This window comes from Amblyraja radiata, chromosome 1 (assembly GCF_010909765.2).
Source record: "Amblyraja radiata isolate CabotCenter1 chromosome 1, sAmbRad1.1.pri, whole genome shotgun sequence".
In the NCBI taxonomy this organism is placed as follows: domain Eukaryota; kingdom Metazoa; phylum Chordata; class Chondrichthyes; order Rajiformes; family Rajidae; genus Amblyraja; species Amblyraja radiata.
The window spans coordinates 61,520,390-61,546,426 of NC_045956.1; the positions used below are offsets into that span (position 1 = coordinate 61,520,390).

Below are 26,037 nucleotides of genomic sequence, written 5' to 3' on the forward strand. Positions count from 1 at the left end.
ATCGTTCCGACGGCCGTTTTTTTGTTTTTTTTTAATTCGCACGACAAGTTATTCGCTGGAGTGATTTTAAAATCAGCTTCTGAAGCCGTCAACGCCGACAACGGGGACGGATTTTACGTAGGGGACAGGTAAAAGAAAGTAGTTTATTTTTATGTATAAAAGTGTTTCTGAAGATGCATTTAATTCACATTTTAAGTAGCGAAACGGTGATTTTTTTTCCCCGAACGAACCGGCAGTGTATTTGCTGCCGATACGGGTTTAAATCCACCGCAACCGCAACATTCCAAATGATAGCGTTCCAGAAAAACCCACTCACAAGCTGATTTAAATGGCCATTCATTTACAGGTATTAAACACTTAATTCCTTCCATTTGGCCTATAAACCCACGACAATGAGATTTAAAAATTATGTTATATTGTGAATTCTTGTGTGAATGTTATTTGGACACTTAGACTATTTAAAAATGTTAATCTATTCTTACGAAATGGATAGATGTTTAGATCTGGTAATTGAATTTTGTAATTAACTACAATTAGGTAACTAACTAATTATATGCTTTAATTTCAAGTCAACTAAGTAAGATTGCTTCATATTTGTTTCAGAATGCTTCAATCTATAATAACTGAAATTTTCTTTCAATTCTCTTAATTTTTAAGAAAGTTATGGGCTTTTGACTGTTCTGATCACAGCTTTTGTGTTAAGTCAATGGAAAAGCAATAGGGAACAAGATGCTAATTTCCGAATATGAAAATGGCCATACTTTTTTAATACTGAAGATATGAAAGTGAATTAGGTGTCAAATTAAACTTCTTTTTATGCTTTATCTGATGGGATAAATTACAGACTTGATTTTTAAAATCTCAAAATTTTGCAACATTGCTACTCTGTGTAAAAGAACCTTGCCCGCACATCTCCTTTAAGTTTTGTCCCTCTCATCTTAAAACTATGTCTGCTAGTCTTTGTCAATTCCTCCCTGAGAAATAGATTCTGACTGTCTATCTTATCTATACCTCTCATGATTTTATAAACTTCTATCAGCTCTCCCTTTAACCTTCAGCATTCCACAGAAAACAATCCCAGCCTGTCAAAGCTCTTCTTGTGGTTAATGCCCCTAATCCAGGCACCATTCTGGGAAGCTTCCTCTGCACCCTTTCCAAAGCCTCCACATCCTTCCTGTAATGGGAAAACCATAATTACTTCCTAGTTAGGTGTTCTGCACTTTTACAGTCATTGATTAAAAGATTGAAAAATACAGCATGGAAAATGCCCTTTCGCACACCCAGTCCACGCCGACCATCAATCACCTGTTCACACTAGTTCTACGTTACCCCACTTTCTCATCCACTCCCTACACACTGGGGGCAATTTACAGAGAGCCAATTACCCTACAAACCCGCACATCTTTGAGATGTGGGAGGAAACCGGAGCACCTGGCGGCAACCCACTCAGTCGCAGGTAGAACTTGCGAACTCCACGCAGTCTACAACCAAGGTCAGGAACGAGCCCGCGTCTCTGGGGCTGTGAGGCAGCAGCTTTAGCAGCTGTACCACTGTGCCACCCCAAATATTAAATGCTTTTCCATTCACACTTCAGCAAGGAAAGTATTTGTTCAATCGCAGTTCAGCAAAACAAATGAATGTCTAATTATTTCCATACATTTCTACGGAGCTGTGGCTGTTACTCACAAATTGTGGGTTGTAGTAGGCTGGCCCGAGCGATGTGTCTCTGGAAGGAGGTAGGTGCCTGCACAATGCGCCATTGATAGATTCCTCGTAGCCATGGGACTGGCTGGATGCGGGAATCGATGGGGCACTTGCCGAAGGACTCACAAACGTCTGTAGCGGAAAGAAAAGAGAGCCATCACCAATTACACCGACAGCACCTCCATTAGTCTGAACAAGGGTCTCGACCCAAAACTTCACCTATTCATTCTTTCCAGACAGGTTGCCTGGCACGATGAGTTACTCCAGCATTTGTGTCTATCTTTGGTATAAACCAGCAACTGCAGTTCATTTCAACACTGTAGAACTTCATTACTCCATTATTATAGTTAAATTTATTGTCACGTGTACAGTGAAAAGCTTTTGTTACATGAACCAGTCAGCGGAAAGAGCATACATGACTACAATTAAGCCTCCCACAGTGTACATGTTTAGAGCAAGATAAAGTCCAGTAAAGTCCGATTAAAGATATTCCAAGGATTACCAACGAGGTAGGTAGTGGAGCAGGAACCCTCTCTAGTTGCTGATAGGATGGTTCAGTTGCCTGGTAAAGGTTTAATACCTGAAGAAATGAGGCTGAATCTGGAGGAGTGTGTTTTCAGACTTATGTTGGTGGCCTTATTGAGGCAGCGCAAAGTGTAAATGGAGTCAATGGAAGGGAGGGCGGTTTGCGTGACCACAGATGGGCTGTAAAATATTCTTCCTTCAATGCATGGATTTTAAACATTAATAATATATTAAAATTAATACAATAAAATCAATTGTGCAAATGAAAAGATGTCTGAGTCGATTTATTTACAGGTGTATTGGTTTGTTTCCAGATCCAATCACCGTCTCTAACTTTTCACAGCGATAGATTCAGTGAGTGTAGACTAAACTTCCCTCTCCCAACCAACCCCCTCCCAACCCCATCCATCCTTCTCCACTCTCCTCCCTCCCCTCTTCCCCCCTTCTTCCCCCTTCCCCCCTCTTCCTCCCTGCTCCACTCTTCTCCCCCTTCTCACCCCCCCACATCCCCTTCTCCCCCTCTCCCTCCCTTCTCCCATTCTCCAACCCCCCCCCCCCACCCCACTTTCCCCAACGCCCCCCATTAGCGGACCCAGCCTGCGACCAGCGATCCCCCGCACATTATCCCACACATGCTGGGCACAATTTATACAAACATGTGCGCCTTTGGAGTGCGGGAGGAAACCCAAACCCTAACCCTAACCCTAGCCATAAGTATAATGCTTGGTATAAGTATAAATTGTCCCAAACGTGTGTGGGATAGTGTGCGGGGGATCGCTGGTCGGTGCACACTCGATGGGCCGAAGGGCACTGTATCTCTGAACTAAATGTGACACAGGGGCCCCAGGGGTTGGACTCCCAATGTTCTGCCTGCTCCTCATGGGTACTAAACTGTTGGCCACGAGTTGTCCCAGAGGCAGATCTCTCTTCCAATGGTCTCTCCAAAACCCCAGAGGCAGCGGGCTTGTCAACTGGGTACAGACAATGTTGTCAATGTACCAGTGTCATCCACCTGCTCCGGCCAATGTCTAAATACCCACCACCCATTTTGAAGCCAGGTGAGAGGGGGGGGGGGGGGGAAGGGGGGTTGTTGTTCCCAAAGTCTGCACTTATCCCATAGTCAAAGTTACTAAAACAGATGATGTGGCCTTTGTGCAGTACTATTAGTGGAATCTAGGAAGAGGTCGGTGGAGGGGAGAGGAGACTCACTGAATCCATCGCTGTGAAAAGTTAGAGACGGTGATTGGATCTGGAAGCGGACCAATACATTTGTAAATAAAACTGAACGACTCAGACATCTTTTCATTTGCACAAATGATTTTATTGTATTCATTTTAATAATATTAATGTTTGATATCTATGCAATGAAGGAAGAATATTTTACAGTGGTCCCTAACGGGGCGTCAGCATGTGACAGGGCGCACGACACGATGAGACACCCAGATGTCGCCTCCGGATTTTGAACATTCCAAAATCCAGGAGTGACAGGGAGACACCGCACATCACCTGCACGTCACGACAACCTCGTTTCAGGCTGTCGCCGAAAATGTCACCCAAGTGGGACAGCCCTTCAGTCTTTATCTGTGACTTCAGGAAGCTTCAACTGTTCAATGGTTCAACGTTTCTTTATTATCACATGCTCAGAGATACAGTGAATGTCTTGTGTTGCATACAGTTCAGTAAAGTATTACCATACCCAAGCACAATCCCTGATTAAGTACAAAGTGCACAGAAACTGTCCACTGAGACAGTGTACAAGAGACGGCAGGTTTTGCCATCATTTTCAAAGTCCAGTCCAGTCCGGGCGATTGGTCTTCCAGAGCGGTGCACGATCCAGGCGAGCCCCAGACGTCTGCAGGGCCTCCAGCCGACACTCCATCTTGACCGTCCAGCAAACCATCGTCCCTATCCTCGCCTGGCCACCTTTAGCCCTTGTGTCCCTGGGCCTCCCGCAGCCTCCACCATCGCCGACTCTTTCCACCCTCCTTCCCGGTTCTCCAGTCCTTGGGGTCAAAGCTCGGCAACTCCCTCTACAGGCAATGACCCGCCAGTGTACTTCTGCCACTGGTAACTTCAGGAAGAAATATTAAAACATACATTTAGACGCACTAAAAATAACAAAAAAGATGAAAGGACTGACGAGCTGCTGGTGAGGCAGCCACTGCGGTGGCGCCACCCGATGGATTCTAGGAGTCAATATCACCAACAACTTCTCCTGGATCACCCATATTGAAGCAATGACCATAAAAGCATACCAACCAAGGCTGAGGAAGTTCGGCATGTTCCCTACAACGCTCACCAACTTCTACAGGTACAACATAGAAAGCATTTTATCGGGATGCATCACAGCTTAGTTTGGGAACAGCTCCATCCAAGACGTCAAGAAATTGCAGCGAATGGTGGACTCAGCCCAGACCATCACACAATCCAACCTCCTTTCCATTGACTCCATTTATACATCACACTGCTTCGGCAAGGCCAGCTGCATAATCAAGGACGAGTCGCACCCTAGCCCTCTCCCTCTTCTCCCCTCTTCCATCAGGCAAAAGTTAAAGAAGTGTGAAAAAGCACACATCCAGATTCAGGGACAGTTTCTTCCCGAATCCCAGCTGTTATCAAGCAACTAAATCATCCTGCCACAACCAGAGAGCAATCCTGAACTGCTGCCTACCTCATTGGTGCCCCTCGGACTATCCTTGATCGGAATTTGCTGGCATTACCTTGCACTAAATTTGATTCCCTTATCATGGATCTATACACTGTAAATGCCACGATTGTAATCATGTATTGTGTTTCCTCTGACTGGATAGCATGCAGCAAAAGCTTTTCACCGTACATCAGTACATGTGACAATAAACTAAACTAAAAAGCGGTTGCCAAACCAAGCTGTGATACAAGCCAACAGAATGCTTTCTATGGTGCAGATGTTTGTAAGTTTCATTGGAAATATGACAAACTCCCTCATATCCTGAGGAAATAGAGGAATTACTTTCATGTTCCTGTACCTTCTGCCGGATAAGAGTTGGGAGAAGGAGGAATGACCAGGGTGGGAAAGTCACCCATGTCATTCCTCCTTCTCCCTACTTTTAAGTTTAAGAATAAGAGGCAAGCCATTTAGAACGGAGATGAGGAAACACTTTTTCGCACAGACAGTTGTGAGTCACTGCCTCAGAGGGCGGCGGAGGCAGGTTCTCTGGATGCTTTCAAGAGAGGGCTAGATAGGGCTCTTAAAAATAGAAGAGTCAGGGGATATGGGGAGAAGGCAGGAACGGGGTACTGATTGGGGATGATGACCCATGATCACATTGAATGGCAGTGCTGACTCGAAGGGCCAAATGGCCTGCTCCTGCACCTATTGTCTAGTGTCTATTGTCTCCTCTTACATATTCTGTTGTGTTGCTTTCATTGGTCTGTTTCAGGGGCGGAAAACCCGGGGGGGCCAGAGGGGACACATCCCCCCCATGTTTTGAGAGGTGGGCGACATCCCCGCCAGGTTAACCTGCCTGGGCTTGCGGGAAATATGGCCAGCGCGGAGAAGCAGCGCCAGTATCCCGTCAGTCCAGACAGGGCTGTTAGTTAACCCGGTGAGACAGGCAGTTGAGCTGGATTGAGCCTCAGAAGTCACGCGCGCGTGTGCGAGTGTGTGCATGCGCGCGCGGCCGGCAAAAATTGTGTCCCCCATCCCCTCCATGTTTTGATAGTGAGTTCCGTTCTTGGTCTGTTTAGGACATATGACGAGAAAACACTTGGAACTCGAGACCCTGGACCCTGACCATGACTTCAGGCACTCTGTACCTTCCCCTTACAATAGTACCTATTGTACTTGTACATGGTTTGTTTGTATTTATGTGTAGGATTATCTGATTTGATTGGATAGCATAGCATGCAAAACGAAGCATTTCACTATACATTGGTACGTGACAATAATAAACTTTATAACAGCATGTACTTCACAGCGGTAAAATAGATTCTGTATTAAAATAGATGCGGCTTTAAAGAGGACCCTGCTGTTTTGTGGCTCAATAAACACTGTCGAACGAAGAAGCAGAAACAAGCAACTAAAGATGCTAGTTCACCAAGGAAAGACAAAAATTGCTGGAGTAACTTAGTGGGTCAGACACATCTCTGAAGAACACGGATAAGTGACGCTTCGGCCCAAGGCCCTTCTTCAGACGCATAAAGAAGGGTCCCGACTCGAAACGTCTCACATCCATGTTGAATAAACGAGAATTGTGTATTGTAAAATAAAAGACACAAAATGCTGAAGTAACTCAGCGGGCCAGGCAGCATCTCTGAAGAACATGGATAGGTGACGTTTCAGGTTGGGACCCTTCTTCAGCCAAACGAGTCGTCCCAACCCTATTGTCATGTCTACAGAGATGCTCCTTAGTTACTCCAGCACTTTGTTTGTTTTTTTGTAAATCAGCGCCTGCAGTTCCATGTTTCAACATAGCACATTACTCATAACATGCTTTAAATTATACACCTAATTAGAATTTAAAATTATTAAATGTTCATATTGTCATATTCTTTAATATAACAGCCCTCCAGACTTCTTCAGACTCATGTTCTATTGTAAACGCTGCCGTAAGGTCATCCCTGTAGCGAACCCACTGGTTAACACAGCAGGGTCAATCCACAACTCCTCTGGCAGACCCATTGTGTCTGTCTGCTCTTGACTCACTGAACCTTGGCTCCATCCTTTCCCCCCACCTGGTCCAATCCCTCCCGACCTATATCCAAAACGCATCACACGCCCTTCGTATTGTTAATGGCTTCCGTTTTCCAGGCCGCCACTCCCTCATCTTTACAGTGGACATTCAGTCACTCCACACCTACATCACCCACCAGGAACGCCTTCAAGCCGTCCGTTCCTTCCTCAGCCGCAGAACCAGCCAATTTCCCAATACGGACATTCTCCTCCGCCTAGCGGAGGTTGTAAAAATAAAAGTCTGATGAAGGATCTCGATCTGATACGTCACCTATTCCTTTTCTCCAGAGATACTGCCTGACCCACTGAGCTACTCCAGCATGTTGTGTCTATCTTCAGCAGGGTCAATGTTCACCTGATTATTTTAGATGAACCCACCCCCATTGCAAGTTGAGATTTAGGCCATCGTTGTACAGAAATTAGAATGGAGATGAGGAGGATTTTCTTTAGTCAGAGGGTGGTGAATCTGTGGAATTCATTGCCACCGACGGCAGTGGATGCAAAATCATTGAGCATTGACAGGTTCTTGATTAGTAAGAGTGTCAATGGTTATGGGGAGAAGGCAGGATAATGTGGTTGAGAGGGAAAGGTAGATCAGCCATGATCGAATGGCAGAGTAGACTTGATGGGGCGAATGGCCTACTTCTGCTCCTGTGACATGAACATGAAATAGCATCAACATTGTTTACACACTGCCGTTCTGACTGTTGGGCAGGTATGGTGATTCAGAGCAGCAAAGGAAAGGGGTAAGAGCTTACCGGTGTGCACTGTGGCTTAGGTGCTTTGTTCGCTACGTCAACAAGTTTCATTGGATAGGCGTCATAGTAACCAGGTCCTGGTAGGTCTGATCCAGCCTGTTTGAACCGGATCTCCCTGTTCTTCATGCTCTGCCCTCCTCTGATGTGTTCCTGAAATTCACAACATGGAGAATTACGAGACTATAAGATACGAGTCATAGTCGTACAGCATGGAAACAGGCCCTTCGGTCTTGAGTTATAGAGAGAGGTTGGATAGGTTGGGGGGGGAGGGGGGGTGACCTTGTTAAGGTCATGGAGTCATGAGCATGGAGTCATACAGCATGGATTCAGGCCCTTTGGCCCAACCTTTCCACACCAACCAACATGTCCCAACTACACCAGTCCCACCTGCCTGCATTTGGCCCCTATCCCTCTAAACATAAGAGCAGAATTAGGCCATTTGGCCCATCGAACCTACTCCACCATTCAATCATGGCTGATCTATCTTTCCCTCTGAACCCTATTCTCCTGCCTCCCCCCCGTAACATTTGACACCCTTAGTAATAAGGAGCCTATCAATCTGTGCTTTAAAAATACCCAGTGTCTTGACCTCCACAGCCATCTGTGGCAATGAATTCCACAGATTCACCTCCCATTACCAGATTCACGACATCAATTGCAAATTATTGCAGACTTGACTCCGATTACCATGATCAGTTGTTGCACCATGCATTCCTTGGCCATTAGCAACCTCCATCAACACTTCACTCAGCTCAGGAAAGCAGCCAATGTAATCAAAAAACACACACATTCCCCTCTTTTCCCCTCTCCCGTTGGGCAGTAGATACAGAAGCTTGAAAGCATAAGACTGAAGAATAGTTTCTTCCCCACTGCTATCAAACTACTGAGTGGTCCTCCCATGAGTTAGGGTTTAGTCCCGATCTTCCAACCTACCTAGTTGCGGTTCCTTGAACTTTTTTTTAAAACCTGCATTTTCTTTGTTACTGTAATTCTGTGAGGCTGCATCTTTCCCCTCTCACTTCAAGGTCAAGGTCAAGGTCAGTTTATTGTCACATGTACCAATTAAGGTACAATTAAATTCAAATGACCATACAGCAATACTAGAAAAAAAGCAACAACATAAAAGTTAACATAAACATCCATCACAGCAGATACCCCACGTTCCTCACTGTGATGGAAGGCCATAAAGTCCAATCTCCTTCATCTTTATTCTCCCGCGGTCGGGGCAGTCAAACCGTCCGCAGCCGTTAAACCTATGACCTTTGGTCCTTTATTCCCTTACCCTCGGTAAAAGTCTGTACATTATCCCTATCAATTAATAGACAATAGGTGCAGAGTAGGCCATTAGGCCCATCGAGCCAGCACCTCCATACAAAGTGATCATGGCTGATCATCCACAATCAGTACCCCGTTCCTGCCTTCTCCCCATATCCCATGACTCCGTTATCTTTAAGAGCCCTATCTAGCTCTCTCTTGAAAGTATCCAGAGAACCGGCCTCCACCGCCCTCTGATGCAGAGAATTCCACAGACTCACAACTCTCTGTGTGAAAATGTGTTTCCTCGTCTACATTCTAAATAGCTTACCTCTTATTCTTAAACTGTGGCCCCTAGTTCTGGACTCCCCCAACATGGGGAACATGTTTTCTGCCTCTAGTATGGCCAAACCCTTAATAATCTTATATGTTTCAATAAGATCCCTCTCATCCTTCTAAATTCCAGAGAAAACAAGCCCAGCCGCTCCATTCTCTCAGCATATGACAGTCCCGCCATCCCACGAATTAACCTTGTGAACCTACGCTGCACTCCCTCAATAGCAAGAATGTCCTTCCTCAAATTTGGAGACCAAAAATGTACACAATACTCCAGAGGTGTGGTTTCACTAGGGCTCTGTACAACTGCAGAAGGACCTCTTTGCTCCTATACTCAACTCCTCTTGTTATGAAGGCCAACATGCCATTCGTTTTCTTCACTGCCTGCTGTACCTGCATGCTTACTTTCATAGACTGATGAACAAGGACCCCCAGATCCCGTTGTACTTGCCCTTTTCCTAACTTGACACAATTTAGATAACAATCAGCCTTCCTATTTTTGCCACCAATGTGGATAACCTCACATTTATCCACATTAAACTGCATCTGCTCACTCCCCCAACTTGTCCAAGTCACCCTGCATTCCCTAATTCCCCTATTGATATCATTCACCACTACAGGATCACACCTTAGTCTCCGGCACTCAAAGGAATAAAGTCTTTGCCGTCTTTACTAGCGGCTTCTCATCCACGAAGACAACAGTGTCAAAACAAAACCTAAATAAATCAGCTCTTCCAAAATTCCTCAGGATGATCCAACAAGACAGAGTGAGCTGGGAAATATCATTTAATATTGCTCAGCCTGAGGTGATCTGCAACACACAGTCTGTGGGCTGGGGGAAGCTGCAATGATAACTTTATAAAGGAATATTTGAAGGCAAGGAAAAGTAGCTAAAATAATGGGTGGCACAGTGGCACGGCTGGTAGAGCCACTGCCTCACAGCGCGAGCGACCTTGGTTCTATCCTGACCTCGGCTGCTGTCTGTGTGAAGTTTGCACATTCCCCTATGACTCCGTGGGTTTTCTCCAGGTGCTCCGGTTTCCACCCACACCCCAAAGAAGTGTGGGTTTGTAGGCTAATTGGTCTGTAAATTGCCAAGTTTAGTGTGTAGGGAGTGGATGAGAAAGTGGGATAACACAGAACCAGTGTGAACGGGTGATCAATGATTGGCATTAATGGTGGGCCTGTTTCCATGCTGTATCTCTATACTAAACTAAAGTAGCCAGAGCGAGGCAGGTCTTTTCCTATGAGCAACAATCCTTTTGAAAATGTAATCTTTTGATTGCCAAAAAAAACACCTAATCGTTATCTGTAAGAAGTTGTTGGAGGTCGTGGTTTGTCGAGTTTCATTGCTCTGCAAATTGGTGAGAGAGGAAATACCAATTAATCAGCAGATTAAATCAACATTTTTCTGCACATTTTGCAAGAATGTTGTTTTCTAATAATAAGCCAGTTAATGTGCAAGAAAATTGCTGATCATCTTAAAGAATATATGATGGATTTCAACTAGTTAGACACTTAAAAACTGTGATGACTACAATTTATGTCAGTCTGCATTGTCACTAATGGATCTCAGACTACAAACTAGAGGCATAATAGCCAAGATTTGATTTAATTCACCTATATACCAAACTATAAAAATTTTAAAATGCAGATAAATTGCTAAATGGGACCATTACCCTGCTCAATGTCATATTTTAAAAACTGTTATTTGTTTTATGCTTCTCATTCTGAGGGTGGATGGGTTTGAAGATGCATGGAATTGAAAGGCATATAAATCCTGCAAAAAAAATCTGGAAATGTTTTGTATGCGTAGTTGGATGAGCTCCTCCTCGTTTGAACTGTGAAAAATAGCCATTTTATAATTGCTCTCATCAGAGCTATGCAACAGATTTATCATGTGCAGTTCTGGTCGCCCCATTACAGGAAGGATGTGGAGGCTTTGGAGAGGGTGCAGAAGAGGTTGGCCTACTTGGATTAGATGGTTTTAGCAATAAGGAGAGATTGGACATATTTGATTTGTTTTCTCTGCCGCATCAGAAGTAGGATAGAAGATAAAGTTATTAAAAGGATAGGACAGCTGTGTGTGTGTGTGTGTGTGTGTGTGTGTGTGTGTGTGTGTGTGTGTGTGTGTGTGTGTGTGTGTGTGTGTGTGTGTGTGTGTGTGTGTGTGCACATTAGCTCTAGTCGTTACTGAGGCCTCCCTGTCTCACTCTATCCAAGGTATTCCCTTTGTCCTATCCATCTCTGCTACTTAAAATTAACACGGTTTCTCACTTTTCCAGATTCATCAAAGAGATCCATGAAACCTGATGTGTTGTTTCTCTGTCCACATATACAGTTTATTATAACCATGTGTACTGAGGTACAGTGAAAAGCTTTTTTTTTGCTTGCTATTTAATAACCAGAAAGACTATAAATGATTCAGGCCGTCCACAGTGTACAGATACAGGCTAAGTAAGGGAATTGTTTTCTCTGGAACATCAGAGGTTGAGGGGAGACTTGGTAAAAGTGTACAAAATTGGGAGGCATAGATAGGGTAGACAGTCAGAACCTTTTTTTTCACAAGGTGGAAATGTCCAACACAGCTGTAAAGTGAGAGGGAAACAGTTTAGTGGAGATATGCAGGGCAGGTTTTTACACAGAGAGTGGTCTGGAGCGCACTGCCAGGGGTGATGATGGAGGCAGATATGATAGTGCCGTTTAAGAGACTTTTAGTTAGGTGCATGGTGGTTCAGGGAATGGAGGGATATGGATCATGTACAGGCTGATGAGATCAGATTAACTTGGCATCATGTTTGGCACGAATATTGTGGGCCGAAGGGCCCAATCCTCTGCATTCAAAAGAGAGTTAGATATAGCTCTTAGGGCTAGCGGAATCAAGGGGTATGGGAGGAAGGCAGGAACTGGGTACTGATTGTGGATGATCAGCTATGATCACATTGAATGGCGGTGCTGGCTCGAAGGGCCAAATGGCCTACTCCTGCACCTATTGTCTACGTATCTATGTATCTAACGCCGTCTTTGACATTTCCTCCTTGAATCATGAGGGGTGATCTTATAGAGGTGTATAAGATGATGAGAGGAATAGATCTGGGAAATTCTCTCAGAGTAGGGGACTCAGGAACTCGAGGACATAGGTTTAGTTTAGCTCATTTAGTTTAGTTTATTATTGTCACATGTACCAAGGTACAATGAACAACTTTTTTATTGCGTACTAGCCAGTAAGCAGAAAGACTATAAATGATTACAATCAAGCCGTCCACAGTGTACAGACACAGGATAAAGGGAATAATGTTTAGGGAGCATAGTTGGAGCAAGAAATGCTGCTGTTGTAATAAAAGATTTACAAGAGTGGGCCGATTGTAATAAATGATCCACTTCTGGGAACAGCAAGCAGTCACCTAGCTTTGGTGCCAGTGTTTCCAGTATTTTCTACTTTCATTTCTTTTTTTATTAATGAGCCAGGCACAGCACCAGTCAGAACGTATTTACTGGTCAAGTGAATTACTCAAAAAACAACACTTAGAATTATCTGGATCAGCACTTGAATAGCCAAGTCATCGTAGGCCATGGACAAAGTGCTGCAAAATGGGATTACTGGGTATTAAAAGAAATACACAAAATGCTGGAGCAATTCAGCTGATCAGGCAGCATCGCTGGAGAACATAGATGGCTGACGTTTCGGGTCGAGACCCTTCGTCAGACTGATTGTCATAGCGGAGAGAAAGCTGGAAGAGATGTAGAGGGGGTGGGACAAGTGATAGGTGGAAGGGACTGGGAGGAGGGGGGTGGTAGAGGAGAGGGGATGGGACTGTGAGAGAAATGGGTGTGCATCCGGGCAAAGGGCACAGGGAAGAGGAGTGCAAAAAGAGGGTTTGTGTTTGTTGGTTAGTTACCCAAAACAAGAGAATTTATTGTTCATACCACTGGGTTGTAAACTACCCAAGTGGAATCCTCAATCCCCTTCCATCTATAATCGCTCCTCTGGCTTCTCATTTCTCGTCTCATCTCTCCTTATCTCACAGCCTTTTGTTTTTTTATCTCGGGTCTTTGTCCAATCACTACATATCAATCAACACCCCTCTTCCTCCTCACCTGTACCTACATATCAGTCACATATCAGGCTTTATCCTGCCCCCACCTCTCTTCCAGCTTCCTCCCCCCTTACGATAACATGTGTTAGAGTAGGTCTATCATGGGAAGGACCTACACAGTGAATGGTAATAGGGCCCTGAGGAGTGTTGTACAGTAGAGGAACTTAGGAATGCAGGCACATAGTTCCTTCAAAGTGAGGTCACAGGTAGATAAGGTGGTCAAAAGGTATTTTGGCACATTGGCCTTCATCAGTCAGAGTATTGAGTGTAGAGGTTGGGGGGTCATGTTGCAGTTATCTCAAGATGTTGGTGAGGCCACATTTAGAGTATTGTGTTCAGTTTTGGACTCCACATTATAGGAAAGATGTTGTTAAGCCAGAATGAACGCAGAGAAGATTTACGAGGATGTTGCCAGGACTCGAGGGACTGAGCTATAGGGAGAGGTTGAACAAGCTAGGATGCTATACCTTGGAGCGCTGGAGGATAAGGAGTGATCAAATTGAGCTGTATAAAATCATGAGTGGAATAGATCGGGTAAACGCAGTCACTTGCCCAGAATCAAGACCAGAGGACATATGTTTAAGATGAGGGAGGAAAGATTTTCTAGGAATTTGAGGGATAACCATTTTACACAAAGGTGATGGGTGTATGGAACGAGCTGCCGGAGGAGGTAGTTGAGGCAGGTGCTATCACAACATTTAAGAAACATTTAGACAGGTACATGGATAGGACAGGTTTAGAGGGATATGGGACAAACGCAGGGAGGTGGGACGAGTGTGGATGAGGCATGATGGTCAGTGGTGGGAAAGATGGGCCGATGGGCCTGGTTCCATGCTGTATGACTATAACTTTGCTACAATCACTATTCACGTTCTCCAGAGATGCTGCCTGACTCGCTGAGTTACTCCAGTACTTTGTCTTTCTTTGTAAACCAGCATCTGCAGTCCCTTGTATGTACGTTAGTGTAGATGGATAGTTAATTATCTGAACTTTTTGTGCCTTCCCTCACAGTGGGAAACTTTGATTCTGCTGTGTGGGAATGTTTTATGTTGGAGTCTATCATGTGTTGTGTTCTTTTTTATTCGTATGGCTGTATGGTGACCACACATTTCACTGTACCAATAGGTACATGTGACAAATAAATGTATGTTGTATCTTGGTCAGAACAGCCTGCTTCTGTTCCATACGAGTCTGTATCTGAGGGCCTTCACTTGCAAGTCTGTCCAGGTTGGTGTGTCAGATTTCTATCCATAGACACCAGGAACTGCAGATGCTGGAATCTTGAGGAAAACACAAAATGCTGGAGGAACGCAGCGGTCAGGCAGCATCTGTGGAGAGTAAGGGCAGGCGATGTTTTTGATCAGGATCATTCATCAGACTGATTATGTTCTTTAATTAGCTGATATTTAAGGCCAATCCCAGCAGTGTTCAGGGTCACGTACTAATGCCGGTTTCGCATTTACAAAAACCTCTTTAAATCATCATCATAACTTAATGAGATGGACTTGAACTGATGAGTTGAGGTACAAAAATCACCCAGAGTGTTGATGGATATGAATAATATAATTCTAATGAAATAAAACCTTGAAGATAACTAGATCCTTGAACATTTCCACATAAAATACACTTATAAACAAGCAATGAAAATTTATCATTGAGCTATGCAATTTACAATTCTTTATAATCTTGGTGATTATTTTCAGGGAAATGTTCAACATTAATAATCCATGGGCAGTTATGTTATTAAAATGCAATAAAATTTCAATATTTTTTTAATGCCGAAATTGCATTTCAGTATTGAATCAACTTATTGAGTTTAATGACCAAATATATACATGGCATGCATTTAGGAACTCCATCTAACGTGCACAAAGAAGTCATAAGTCTGTCATTGAGTCATACAGCATGAAAAAAGGGCCTTTGGCCCAACTTGCCCACGCCGACCAAGATGCCTTGTTTACACTAGTCCCACCTGGTCAAGTTTGGCCTATAACCCTCTAAACTGTTCCTATCCTTGTAACTGTCCAAATATATTTTAAATGTTGTTATAGTACCTACCTCAACTACCTCCTCTGGCAGACTGTTTCCTATACTCACCACCCTGTGTGAAAATGTTGCCCCTCAGATTCCTGTTCAATCTTTCTGCTCTCACTTTAAACCTATGTCCTCTGGTTCATGATTCCACTACTCTGAGTAAAAAACTAAAGTGCAGCTCTGTAAGATCACCCAACATTCTCCTGCACTCTAAGGAATTGAGTCCTAGCCTGCCCAACCTTTCCCTAATGGCCGGTTCTCACGGTGCGACCTGAGGCAAGATGTCACAAGAGTGAAGTGGTCGTGGTCCAGCACGAGTTCCGCACGATATAACGGGGGGTAGATAAAGAGTTCCCACGGTACTCGGCAATTCTGTCATTTGTGCGAGTGACTTGTCCGTCTCCCGATCTTTCCCGTTAATCGTGAATGAACATCGTGGACTGTAGTGTAGTTAATCACGTGGCACAAATGATGTCACTTTTTTTCACACACTATATAAATATCCTCCGTTCGTAGAATTGGCTCATTTGCAGACATGCCTATACAAAGTTGGTTCGAGTACAGGCTGGTTGTTATTTTCATTGACGCGCTGTATGCATTAGCGCAACATGTGCATCGAAAACGCTTGCGTGAAGGCAGAAGGGTGAGATTAATTAAAAAGAGAATTAAGAGGAAGTCTCACTGGGTTAAGCCCATGTTTCAACGGAGACCTCAATTTGGACAATATGAGCAACTGCTTAATGTGCTGTGCGAAGAGGATAAAAGTGCATTCAAAAACTTTGTCAGAATTTCACCCGAGCTCTTTAATGAGTTAAAGAATAATTTGGGACCTCTGCTGAAGAAGACTGACACTGTAATGAGAAAGGCACTGGAACCAGGGTTGCGCATAGCAATCACCCTCCGCTACTTGGCCTCAGGCGATTCTTATAAAAGTCTGTCTTACAACTTTCTTGTCGCCACCAACAGCATCTGTGGTATTGTCCGAGAAACCTGTGAGGCGATCATCCAATTTTATTCAGCTGAAGTGATGGAATGCCCCAGTACACCAGATGCGTGGAAGAGAGTTGCACTGGGGTTTGAAAACAGGTGGAACTTTGCTCACACATGTGGGGCTTTGGATGGCAAGCATGTGGCAATTCGTAAACCACCCGGAGGTGGCTCAAATTATTTCAATTACAAGAAATTCCACTCAATTGTACTCATGGCGGTGGTTGATTATAACTACAACTTCCTGTATGTGGATGTGGGCACACCTGGAAGTGTTGGTGATGGCCGGATTTGGAAAGAAACCTGGCTTGGAAAGAAAATGGAAGGTGGAACAGCAGGCATGCCTGATCCAGAACCTCTGTCAGGAGAAGACAGCCCGGACATCCCATATGCGATGGTTGCTGATGAAGCCTTTGCACTACGGCCCTGGATTATGAAGCCATATCCACAGAGGAATCTAACTAGGGAACAGAGGATCTTCAATTACAGGCTGTCAAGGGCCAGGAGGGTAGTAGAAAATTATTTTGGCATCTTGGCAAACAGATTTAGATGCTTGCTCAAGACAATGGAGCAGAGGCCCAAGAATGTGGAGAGTATAGTATATGCAGCATGTGTTCTGCACAACCTGATCCGAATGAGAGGTGCAGCTGCTGGATCAGCAACATCCATCCAGGACGGTGACATAGTGGACAGTGACACAGGGGAAGTAACACTAGGTGCTTGGAGAAGTGGTGCGAACAAGTTGAAAATGGTCTCACTGCAGCGTTTGAAAGGTAACTCGGGCACATCCAGTGTGAAAGAGCAAAGAGACCATCTCTGCGCTTACTACAATTCACAATTGGGGAGTGTGCCGTGGCAGGACAGCTATATTGATGGGTAGCCGACCACAGGAACACTACTGCATGTTATAAGCTGACTTCCTAGTGTTGTCCTCTGAAAAGTGCTTCCTATAAGATGTTCGTCCGCAAAACCTGCCGTTTAGAACATTGCATTGTCCCTTTAAATGCCTGAGTTCACACTTGTAGCGGAGGTTGATGGATATAATGTGTTTTAAATAATCTCGCGTGCCTCATTTGTTGTATTTCGTGTTTGCGAGGCCCTTTTACAGACAAATGTTTTGTGTGATGCATCTCCTCTCAATATGTGACAGAATTCGTCTTCTTATATTGTCAAATAGGAATAAAGACTTTGTATCACATTTACCGTGCTGATTGTCTTATTTCATTTTCTACCAAGAGGTGAAGAACACGTTTAAATAGCTGAACATTTCAGGGTCCTGCACAATCAAAAATGTAAATGAGTGAAAATGTGATTATATCACCTCCATTAAGGTATTTTGTGTTTCAGCATGAGAGGGATTATAACATTAGAGACATTCATCTTGTAGTGATGTATTAATGACGATTTGCAGACATCAAGCTGATAGTAAAAAATAAATTTATTTAGCAGTGAGGTAAACAAGCAATGACAATCAAAATGCTGAGGTAAAAGCTTTATCACACTTCAGGATATAATAAAATGTGGAGCCACCAACAGAAAAAAAAAAATGCACAAGAGTAAAGGATCACCCTCTCCCTGCTCCAAGGAGCCCACAGGCAGTGGTATCTCTGGCATCTCCTCTTGCCTCTCCACCTGTCTCTCTTGCTGAGTCTCCTCCTCATTTACCTGCATGGCTAAAAACTTTCTGACTTTCTTTGACCCCTTTCTTTGCGCTTTTCTGAGAGGCATCTCTGCAAGTCTTTTTACTGTGAAAAAGATTCTCAAACAATGACAATCAGGTGGGACGTCCTCGATGGACACATGGTCCATTGGCGATATTGAGACCACCTTTTTTACTCACCTTATGTCCCTTCTGTCAAGCTTCCGGGTTTACCGTTCGCAGGAGTTCCCACGGTACCCGCAAGAGTCATTACGGATATCGCACGGATATCGCACTGGCATCTGCGTTCATACAATGTTGCAACGCTGCTCAAGTCACTCTTGGAGAAATTCAAAAAATTTTGAATTTTCTCCCGACCTTACAAAGTTACACGACTACCTGCCGTTAGCGCCACGGAGGTCCTCAGTGGTCCACGAATGCCGTACTGCTATCGCAGAAGGTTCCCACGATGTTAAACTCTTGTTAAGTCTTGCTTCAGGTCGCACCGTGAGAAAGCCCTTTAAAGCTCAGCCACTCATATCCTGGCAACATCCTCATAAATCTTCTCTGCAGTCTGGCGTAACACGGATAGGAGTTGTTGTGCATTTGCTTGGAAATACTTGGAAGAACTTGGAAGTTATGAGGCAGGCTTATCTTTGCTGCACAGACTGGCAGTGACTATATCTTACCTGCATGGGGTTAACGTCATAGTGCTGTGGACCTGGTGCCAGGAGAGTTCCCGGAGTAACCAACACAGATTCGCGGTTTGTCAAAGACAGAAAGGGAGCATATCCATCTGTAATGAAAGAAAACAACCTTGGTCATTCTTCTCTTACCCTGTAAACTAGCTACTTTGGGATCCATGTTTTTCATAGTGCTGCACTCTTTCCTGCTTAAGATTCGCAAAAACATCAAAGAAAGGGCAGCACAGTGGCCCAGCGGTAGAGTTGCTGCCTTACAGTGTCAGGAACCAGGGTTCGATCCTGACCTCGGATGCTGTCTGCATGGGCCTTATTTTACTTTAGAGAGACAGTGTGAAAACAGGCCCTTCCGCGCCGACCAGCAATCCCCGTACACTAGCACTCTCCGACACACTAGGGACAATTTACAATTTCATAAAAGCTAATTAACTGACAAATTTGTATGTCTTTGGAGTGTGGGAGGAAATCGGAGATTCCAGAGAAAACCCACACAGGTCACGGGAGAACGTAAACTCCATACAGACAAGCACCCATAGTTAGGGTTGAACCCGGGTCTCTGGTGCTGTAAAGGGCCTGTCCCACTTGGACGACCTAATCCACGAGTTTAGAAGACCCTAGACGAGTTGTAAAAATGTCAAGGTCGTGTTGACTCACCGAAGTAAAAGACCTCCTACGACTATGTCTATGACCTCCTATGACTATGTCTATGACCTCCTATGACTATGTCTACGACCTCCTACGACTATGTCTACGACCCCCCTCGACCTCAGTCTTCCACACCTAAGACCAACTACGACTAGCTACGAGTGGAAAATGATCACAGGATAAAATTATGTCATGTTTGCATTTTTTTTATACGGTCCAGTTACTGACCTACGACTACATACGACTACATACGACTATCTACGATTACCTACGACCATCACGACCTACTACGACCTACCTACAAGTAAAAAGTATCCATTTTTTCCATGCCAACTCGTGGACATTTTTTATCAGGCTGGAAAAAACGCCTACTTGAGGCCACGAGTACGCGGAGACCACTCACGAGCATGAGGAAGACCTCCTACGACCTCGTGGTGACCATGCTGCGAGTATGAGTCAAGGGCAAACTCAGCAGAGGTCGCCAATTAAGTTGTGAAAGTGGGACAAGGGCTTTATGCAGCAACTCTACCGTTGCACCACCGTGCCGCACAGTCAATGGAAGAAAGTTTGGTTTGTGTGTTGGTCTGAGCTACGTCCACAACACTTTGCAATTTCTTGCGATCTTGGATGGAGCTGTTCCTAAACCATCTATCCTGATAAAATGTTTTCTACAGGACATCTGTCGAGGTTGGTGAGAGTTGTTGGGGACATGCCTAAGGTGGAGGGACGCATTCACGTAAATGAACAGAGCATGCAACATCTTTATCCTTATCTTTAAGGGTACATTTGGAATCCAACACTCCTGCAGGCAGCTATGTCTGCTGAATTCTAGCTGCCAATGCTTTGTCCCTTTCTCCACATCACAGATGTGGACCTGGTCCCATCCATGATTCCCTTTGATAAACTCTACACTGTGTCTTTTGACAAATACTCAGTACAGACCAGTGTATTATTCACAAGACTAGTTACTTTATGTTAATAACCTCTTGTGTGGCAATTTAACAAAGGCCTTTCAAAGGTCCAAAAGCATAAGACCAACTGGTTCACCCTTAATTGCTTTGCTAGTTAGTTTTGGAGATACAGGGTGGAAACAGGCCCTCTAAGTCCATGCTGACCAATACACATACACTAGTTCTATCCTACACACTAGGGACAATTTAAAGAAGCTAATGAAACTACAAACCTGCACATCTTTGGCATTGGGAACAGCTGGGTAAATATGACATCTACACAACACGTAACTTAAGATCATCTTTAATCCACATACAGACTTAACAGCATTTTAGTAGTCACTGCCTCCTGTCTGCTACCGAACTGCGTAGCATAGGAAGTAGGTGTTAATATAAATGATACAGTAAGGCGGGGTTAGTGATGCTAACCTATATATGATTGGTTGCATGCATAAACCAATCTACATCCTTCCCCCTTAAAGAGTGAGTATAGTGAGCACCCATGCCATTACAGTTAAACAAATTCTCCATATCTATCAGGCGGTCTACTAATGCGGCCCGAACGCGTACAGACCAAGCCCTCCCCTCCTTCACCGGAAAGATTAGAGGGAGGGGGCGAACCCGGAAGCGGAAAAGCCGTGGGAGAGGCTTGTGGTGGCCGAAAGGGGAAGTGTGCAGGAGGGGTAATCCCGCGGTTAGCCACGGCCGCTGCTCGTGGAGGAGTATGGGACATGCGAGGAGTGTGGGGCATGCGGGGATCGGTAGAAGGTTCGGCAGCGAACGGCTGGAACTGAAGCGGTGGAGCATAGGGTCCTTCCGGCGGCGGACGGGGTTCTCGCACAGCAAGCAGATGTTGACGACTTCTGCGGTAGACTGTCCCCTCATAGTCCACAAGGTAAGATCGAGGTGCGTCAGCTGTGCCGACAACAGTAGCCAGATGGGAATGTCCCCTGGTAGTTTGCTAACGAACAACCTGTCCCGGCAGTAGAGGCAGGAGGGGTTTGCATGATTTGTCATGCGACCGTTTCTGAATATCGTGTTTCTCCTGAATACGCTTTTGGATTGAAGCAGGCTTCAGCACTTGAGGTATCAGCTTCTGCTGAGCAATCGGAATCGGAGGTCTTGTTGTCCTGGACATCAGTTGCTGGGCTGGTGATCCCAGGGTCCCGTCTCTGGTAATATTTCTGAGGTTCAGGAGATCAAGGTAAAGTCTGAATTGGCCAGGTGCGATTGCTCCATCAGTTGTTTAGTGCTTCTGACAGCCCGTTCGGCAAATCTGTTACACTGTGGGTACTCAGGGCTGCTTGTGACATGATGGAAATTCCATCGGTTGACAAAGAGCTTGAACTCATGGCTGGTAAACTGTCTTCCGTTGTCGGTCTGCAAACGGACGGGTGAGCCGAATGTGAAGAAGTGTTTATTTAATTTTCGGTTGACCATCTCAGATGTTATGGAGGTTAGGAGGTCGAGTTCAAACCAGTTTGAAACTGAGTCGGTGAGGAAGAGGTAGTGATTACTGCGCCACTCGAAGATGTCTGCCGCCACCGACGTCCAGGCCAGGGCTGGTGGAGGTTGTTGCAGTAGGGGCTGCCTCTGCTGGTGTGGTGCAAGACTGTTGCAGGTGGGGCAAGAGGATATACGATCCCGTATGTATTTGGCCATCCCAGGCCAGTAGAACAGGTTCTGCGCGTGGGTCAGTGTAGCATCGACTCCCGGGTGACCGCTGTGCGCCTCATTGCAGTATTTATCATGCAATGATGAGGGGATCATGACTTTGTGGCCCTTGACTATGACACCATCCTGTATGACCAGTTCATCGCGGACTAGGAAGAACGGCTGCGCCTCTGTTGATACGCTAGAGCGCCTGTCTAGCCATCCCCTTTTGATCATTGGTGAGAGTATTTGGAGGGTGGCGTCGGTGGCAGTATGTTCGGCTAGGCTCCGTAGTTTGTTTGCACAGGAGCTCAGACCTCAGCTTTTGATCATTCATCCCTGTCACCAGAATGTCTCTTGTTAACTGGTCAGTCATGTTTAGAATCGGCACCTCTGGGCCATATATTTTAAATCTGAGATGAAGCTTTCGACAGGTTCGTCTGGCAACTGTCTCCGAGTAAAAAATATTGACCTTTCCAAAATGTGGTTAGAGGGCAGGTCAGAAATCTCACTAAATTTGCGTAACAAGACATTAGGGTCGTCAGCAGATTCCTCGGGCGTAACTACCTGATTGTTGGCACCCAGGGTCGCTGGGGCATATCGGAAAGTCCTGAATCGTTTCATGGCATCTTGGCCAGCGAGGTTAAGTAGAAGGGAGGCTTTGACAGCATCTGGTTCATTTCGATGCACGATGTTCATGTAGTGTCTGTAATCCATTTCAAAAGTAGTCCAGCGCTCACCGATATCCGAATCAAAGATAAGCTGTGCAGGCTTTTGGCAGGAAAAAGCCATCGCAAAAAGTGAAAATAAAAACTTGATAAAAGGAAATAAAAAAACGATAAACAGGAGAAGTGGGTTAACCCAAACTTGACACCATGTAAATATGACATCTACACAACACGTAACTTAAGATCATCTTTAATCCACATACAGACTTAACAGCATGTTAGTAGTCACTGCCTCCTGTCTGCTACCGAACTGCGTAGCATAGGAAGTAGGTGTTAATATAAATGATACAGTAAGGCGGGGTTAGTGATGCTAACCTATATATGATTGGTTGCATGCATAAACCAATCTACAAGCTCCTCTGTGCATATGCATGCCTAGAACTTAATCCCTGGTCACTACACTTAACTACCCTGGAATTCAGAGACAGTGCATAACTCAGATGGTAAACGAGATGAATTTCAGTGAAAAACCTTTTATGGGAGAAAAAGACAAAGTGCCGGAATAACTCAGTGGGTCAGACAACATCCCTGGAGAATATGGGGAGGTGACATTTTGAGTCGGGACCCTTTTTCAGACTGTGGGGGGGGGGGTGGGGGGGGGGTTAGAAAGCTGGAATAGTGGAGGGTAGGACAAATCCTGGCAGGTAACAAAGCTTTGTCACACTCTGTACTGCCTTTCCTCTCTTCCAGCTTTCTTTCTCCCCTCCTACAATCAGTCTGAAGAAGGATTCCAGCCCGAACGTCACCTATCCATATTCTCCAGAGATGCTGCCTGACCCATTGAGTTTTTTCCAGCAATTTGTGTCTTTATTTTATAAACCAGCAACTGTAGTTCCTTGCTTCAACACCTCCTGTGGGAATGCAGCAATAGCAGTTCATCCAGCAGATGGAGTGCCAGGAGACACAAGACTGCAGATGCTGAAAGTGTGAAGAGTGTTTAATTGTCATAGGTACCGACAATGGAACAATGAAATTCTTACTTGTGGCAGCGTAACATATCTGTAAATCCAATAAGAGAGACAAATATCATCAAAAATTCAATAAATTAATAACTGTATAACTAGTGCAAAAATCAACAAAGTGCAAACAAAGATAGTTCATAGAGTGAAGAGTGGAGTCAAGAGTGTTTTATTGCCATAGACCGAAACGGAACAACAAAATTCTTATTCACAGCAGCAGCACAATAGGTTTATAAACACAGTCAAACTCAATAGATTACATAATAAAAAAAAGTTGAATTAATAAAAAATCCAATATAGTATAAAACAAAACAAAGTCCCAAGTCCCTAGTGCAACCCTCCCACAAACTACACCCACATTCAAGATTCAAGATTCAAGAGAGTTAATTGTCATGTGTCCCAGATAGGACAATGAAATTCTTGCTTTGCTTCAGCACAACAGAAGGCCCCTGTCCATTGTAATACGCATCCCCAAAACAAAATACCCGCTATGATCAATTAGTCACCTACATTCCTTCCACCAGCTCCACAATTCACACATCTTCTATCCTTATCTCACCCCCATTTACCTTTTCATATCTGGCCCTTTGCCCAACCATCTACCAATCAAATCCCCCCTCACCTGTATCCACCTATCACTCAGCAGGCTTCATCCTGCCCCCTCGTCCCTTCCTGCTCTCTCCCTGCCCCCCACCCCCATATCGGTCTGAAGAAGGGTGTCAACCCAAAACATCACCTGTCCAACTTCTCCAGAGATGCTGCCTGACCCACTGAGTTACTCCAGCACTTTGTGTTTTGTTTTCATTTAAATTATAACTATTTGTACTTAGTTGGTAAGTAACTCCTGTCTCAATATAACATTGTTGTCAGGAAGAAGAAACCAGTTTTGTACACAATAAACAAAACAAACTAATACACAACTGGATGAATGTTTGAAGCAAAGGACCAAGCCTAACAATGGAAATACATTCATTTTTTTGTAAACCAGTAGCTGCAGTTTCTTGTCGAAACTTGGAACTGCAGATGTTGGTTTACACAAAAAGACAAAGTACTGGAGTAACTCAGTGGGTCAGGCAGCATCCCTGGAGAACATGGATAGAAAGTCTGCAGTTTCTTGTTTCTTTAACTTTAGGCTTGCCCCAGAATACAAAGTACTGGAGTAACTCAGTGGGTCAGGCAGTGTCCCTGGATAGAAAGTCTGCAGTTTCTTGTTTAAGTCTGCAGTTTCTTGTTTCTTTAACTTTAGGCTTGCCCCAGAATACAAAGTGCTGGAGGAACTCAGAGGATCAGGCAGCATCTGTGGAGGGGGAATGGACGGGCGACGTTTGGGGTTGGGATCCTTCTTCAGACTGAATGAGTGTGTAAGAGAATGTATGAGAGAGTGTCAGGGGGAGATTGTGAGTGAGTAAGAGAGACGGGGAAAGGCGGCTCACCTCCATCCGTGCCGCCACACTGCGCCCTGCTGCGGCCGGCGTTGTACGAGGCGGGCCCGACTGTCGGCCCGGTGCTGCCGAGCGCCGAGGCGAAGATGGTGTCCCGCGGGGCTCGGTCGTACATCTTTGCCCGGGGGGTGAGAGATGGTGCTGAAGGGAGAGGAAGGGGGTCGATAAAACACCCCGGGAGGGGCAAGAGGAGCGGCCGCGAAGTTTACACGCAATTCCAGTCAGCGAAAGTAGTGAGAGAGAAGTCTCTCTCGTCTAGTCAGGGCAACTGATGGTACGGTGCCGGCTGCCTTGCCTTGCCTTGCCCCTGAGTGAATGTATCAATGTGATGTATCCGCCTCCCTGTCTGTATCCCCCTCACCGCATTGTTAGATTGTATCCGCCTGACTGTGTCGCCGCTGCCATGGAGACCGACGCGAGCCTCAGCCTTAGCTTTATTATTGTCACGTGTACCAAGGTTCAGTCAAAGCTTTGCTTTGTTTTGCAATGCCATCAAATAATGCCACACACAAAGACCCTGGAGATGCATCCCTGGAGCAGTCTGAAGACAGCTCCCTACACCAAACGTCACCCCGTGCTTTTTCTCCAGAGATGCTGCCTGACCCGCTGAGTTGTCCCAGCACTTGGGTGTTCTTTTGTGTATTAACCAGCATCTGCAGTTCCTTCCTACAAGGTCCGACCCGAAACTTCGCCTATCCATGTTCTCCAGAGATGCTGCCTGACCCGCGGAATTACTCCAGCACTTTGTGTCACACTCCATGTGTAGGAAAGAACTGCAAATGCTGGTTTATACCGTAGATAGAAACTGGAGTACTTTGATTTAGATTTGAGTTAGATTTAGCTCTTTGGGCTAAAGGAATCAAGGGATATGGGGAAAAAGCAGGAACGGGTTACTGATTTTAGATGATCAGCCA

At 45.0% G+C, this 26,037-nt stretch overlaps 1 protein-coding gene across 1 annotated transcript in view; it reads right to left on the bottom strand.

Annotated features, from left to right (window-relative positions):
- The window catches only part of stpg2 (sperm tail PG-rich repeat containing 2), a 104,985-nt gene extending 79,520 nt beyond the window's left edge, over nt 1-25,465 (bottom strand). The window contains exons 1-4 of the mRNA XM_033030237.1: nt 25,115-25,465; nt 18,735-18,841; nt 7,699-7,848; nt 1,687-1,836 (exon numbers count right to left, since the gene is read on the bottom strand). Of these exons, the coding sequence (XP_032886128.1) occupies nt 1,687-1,836; nt 7,699-7,848; nt 18,735-18,841; nt 25,115-25,238 (531 nt within the window). The 5' untranslated portion in view covers nt 25,239-25,465. The remainder of the gene's footprint in view (nt 1-1,686; nt 1,837-7,698; nt 7,849-18,734; nt 18,842-25,114) is intronic.
- Between the last annotated feature and the right edge of the window lie 572 nt (nt 25,466-26,037).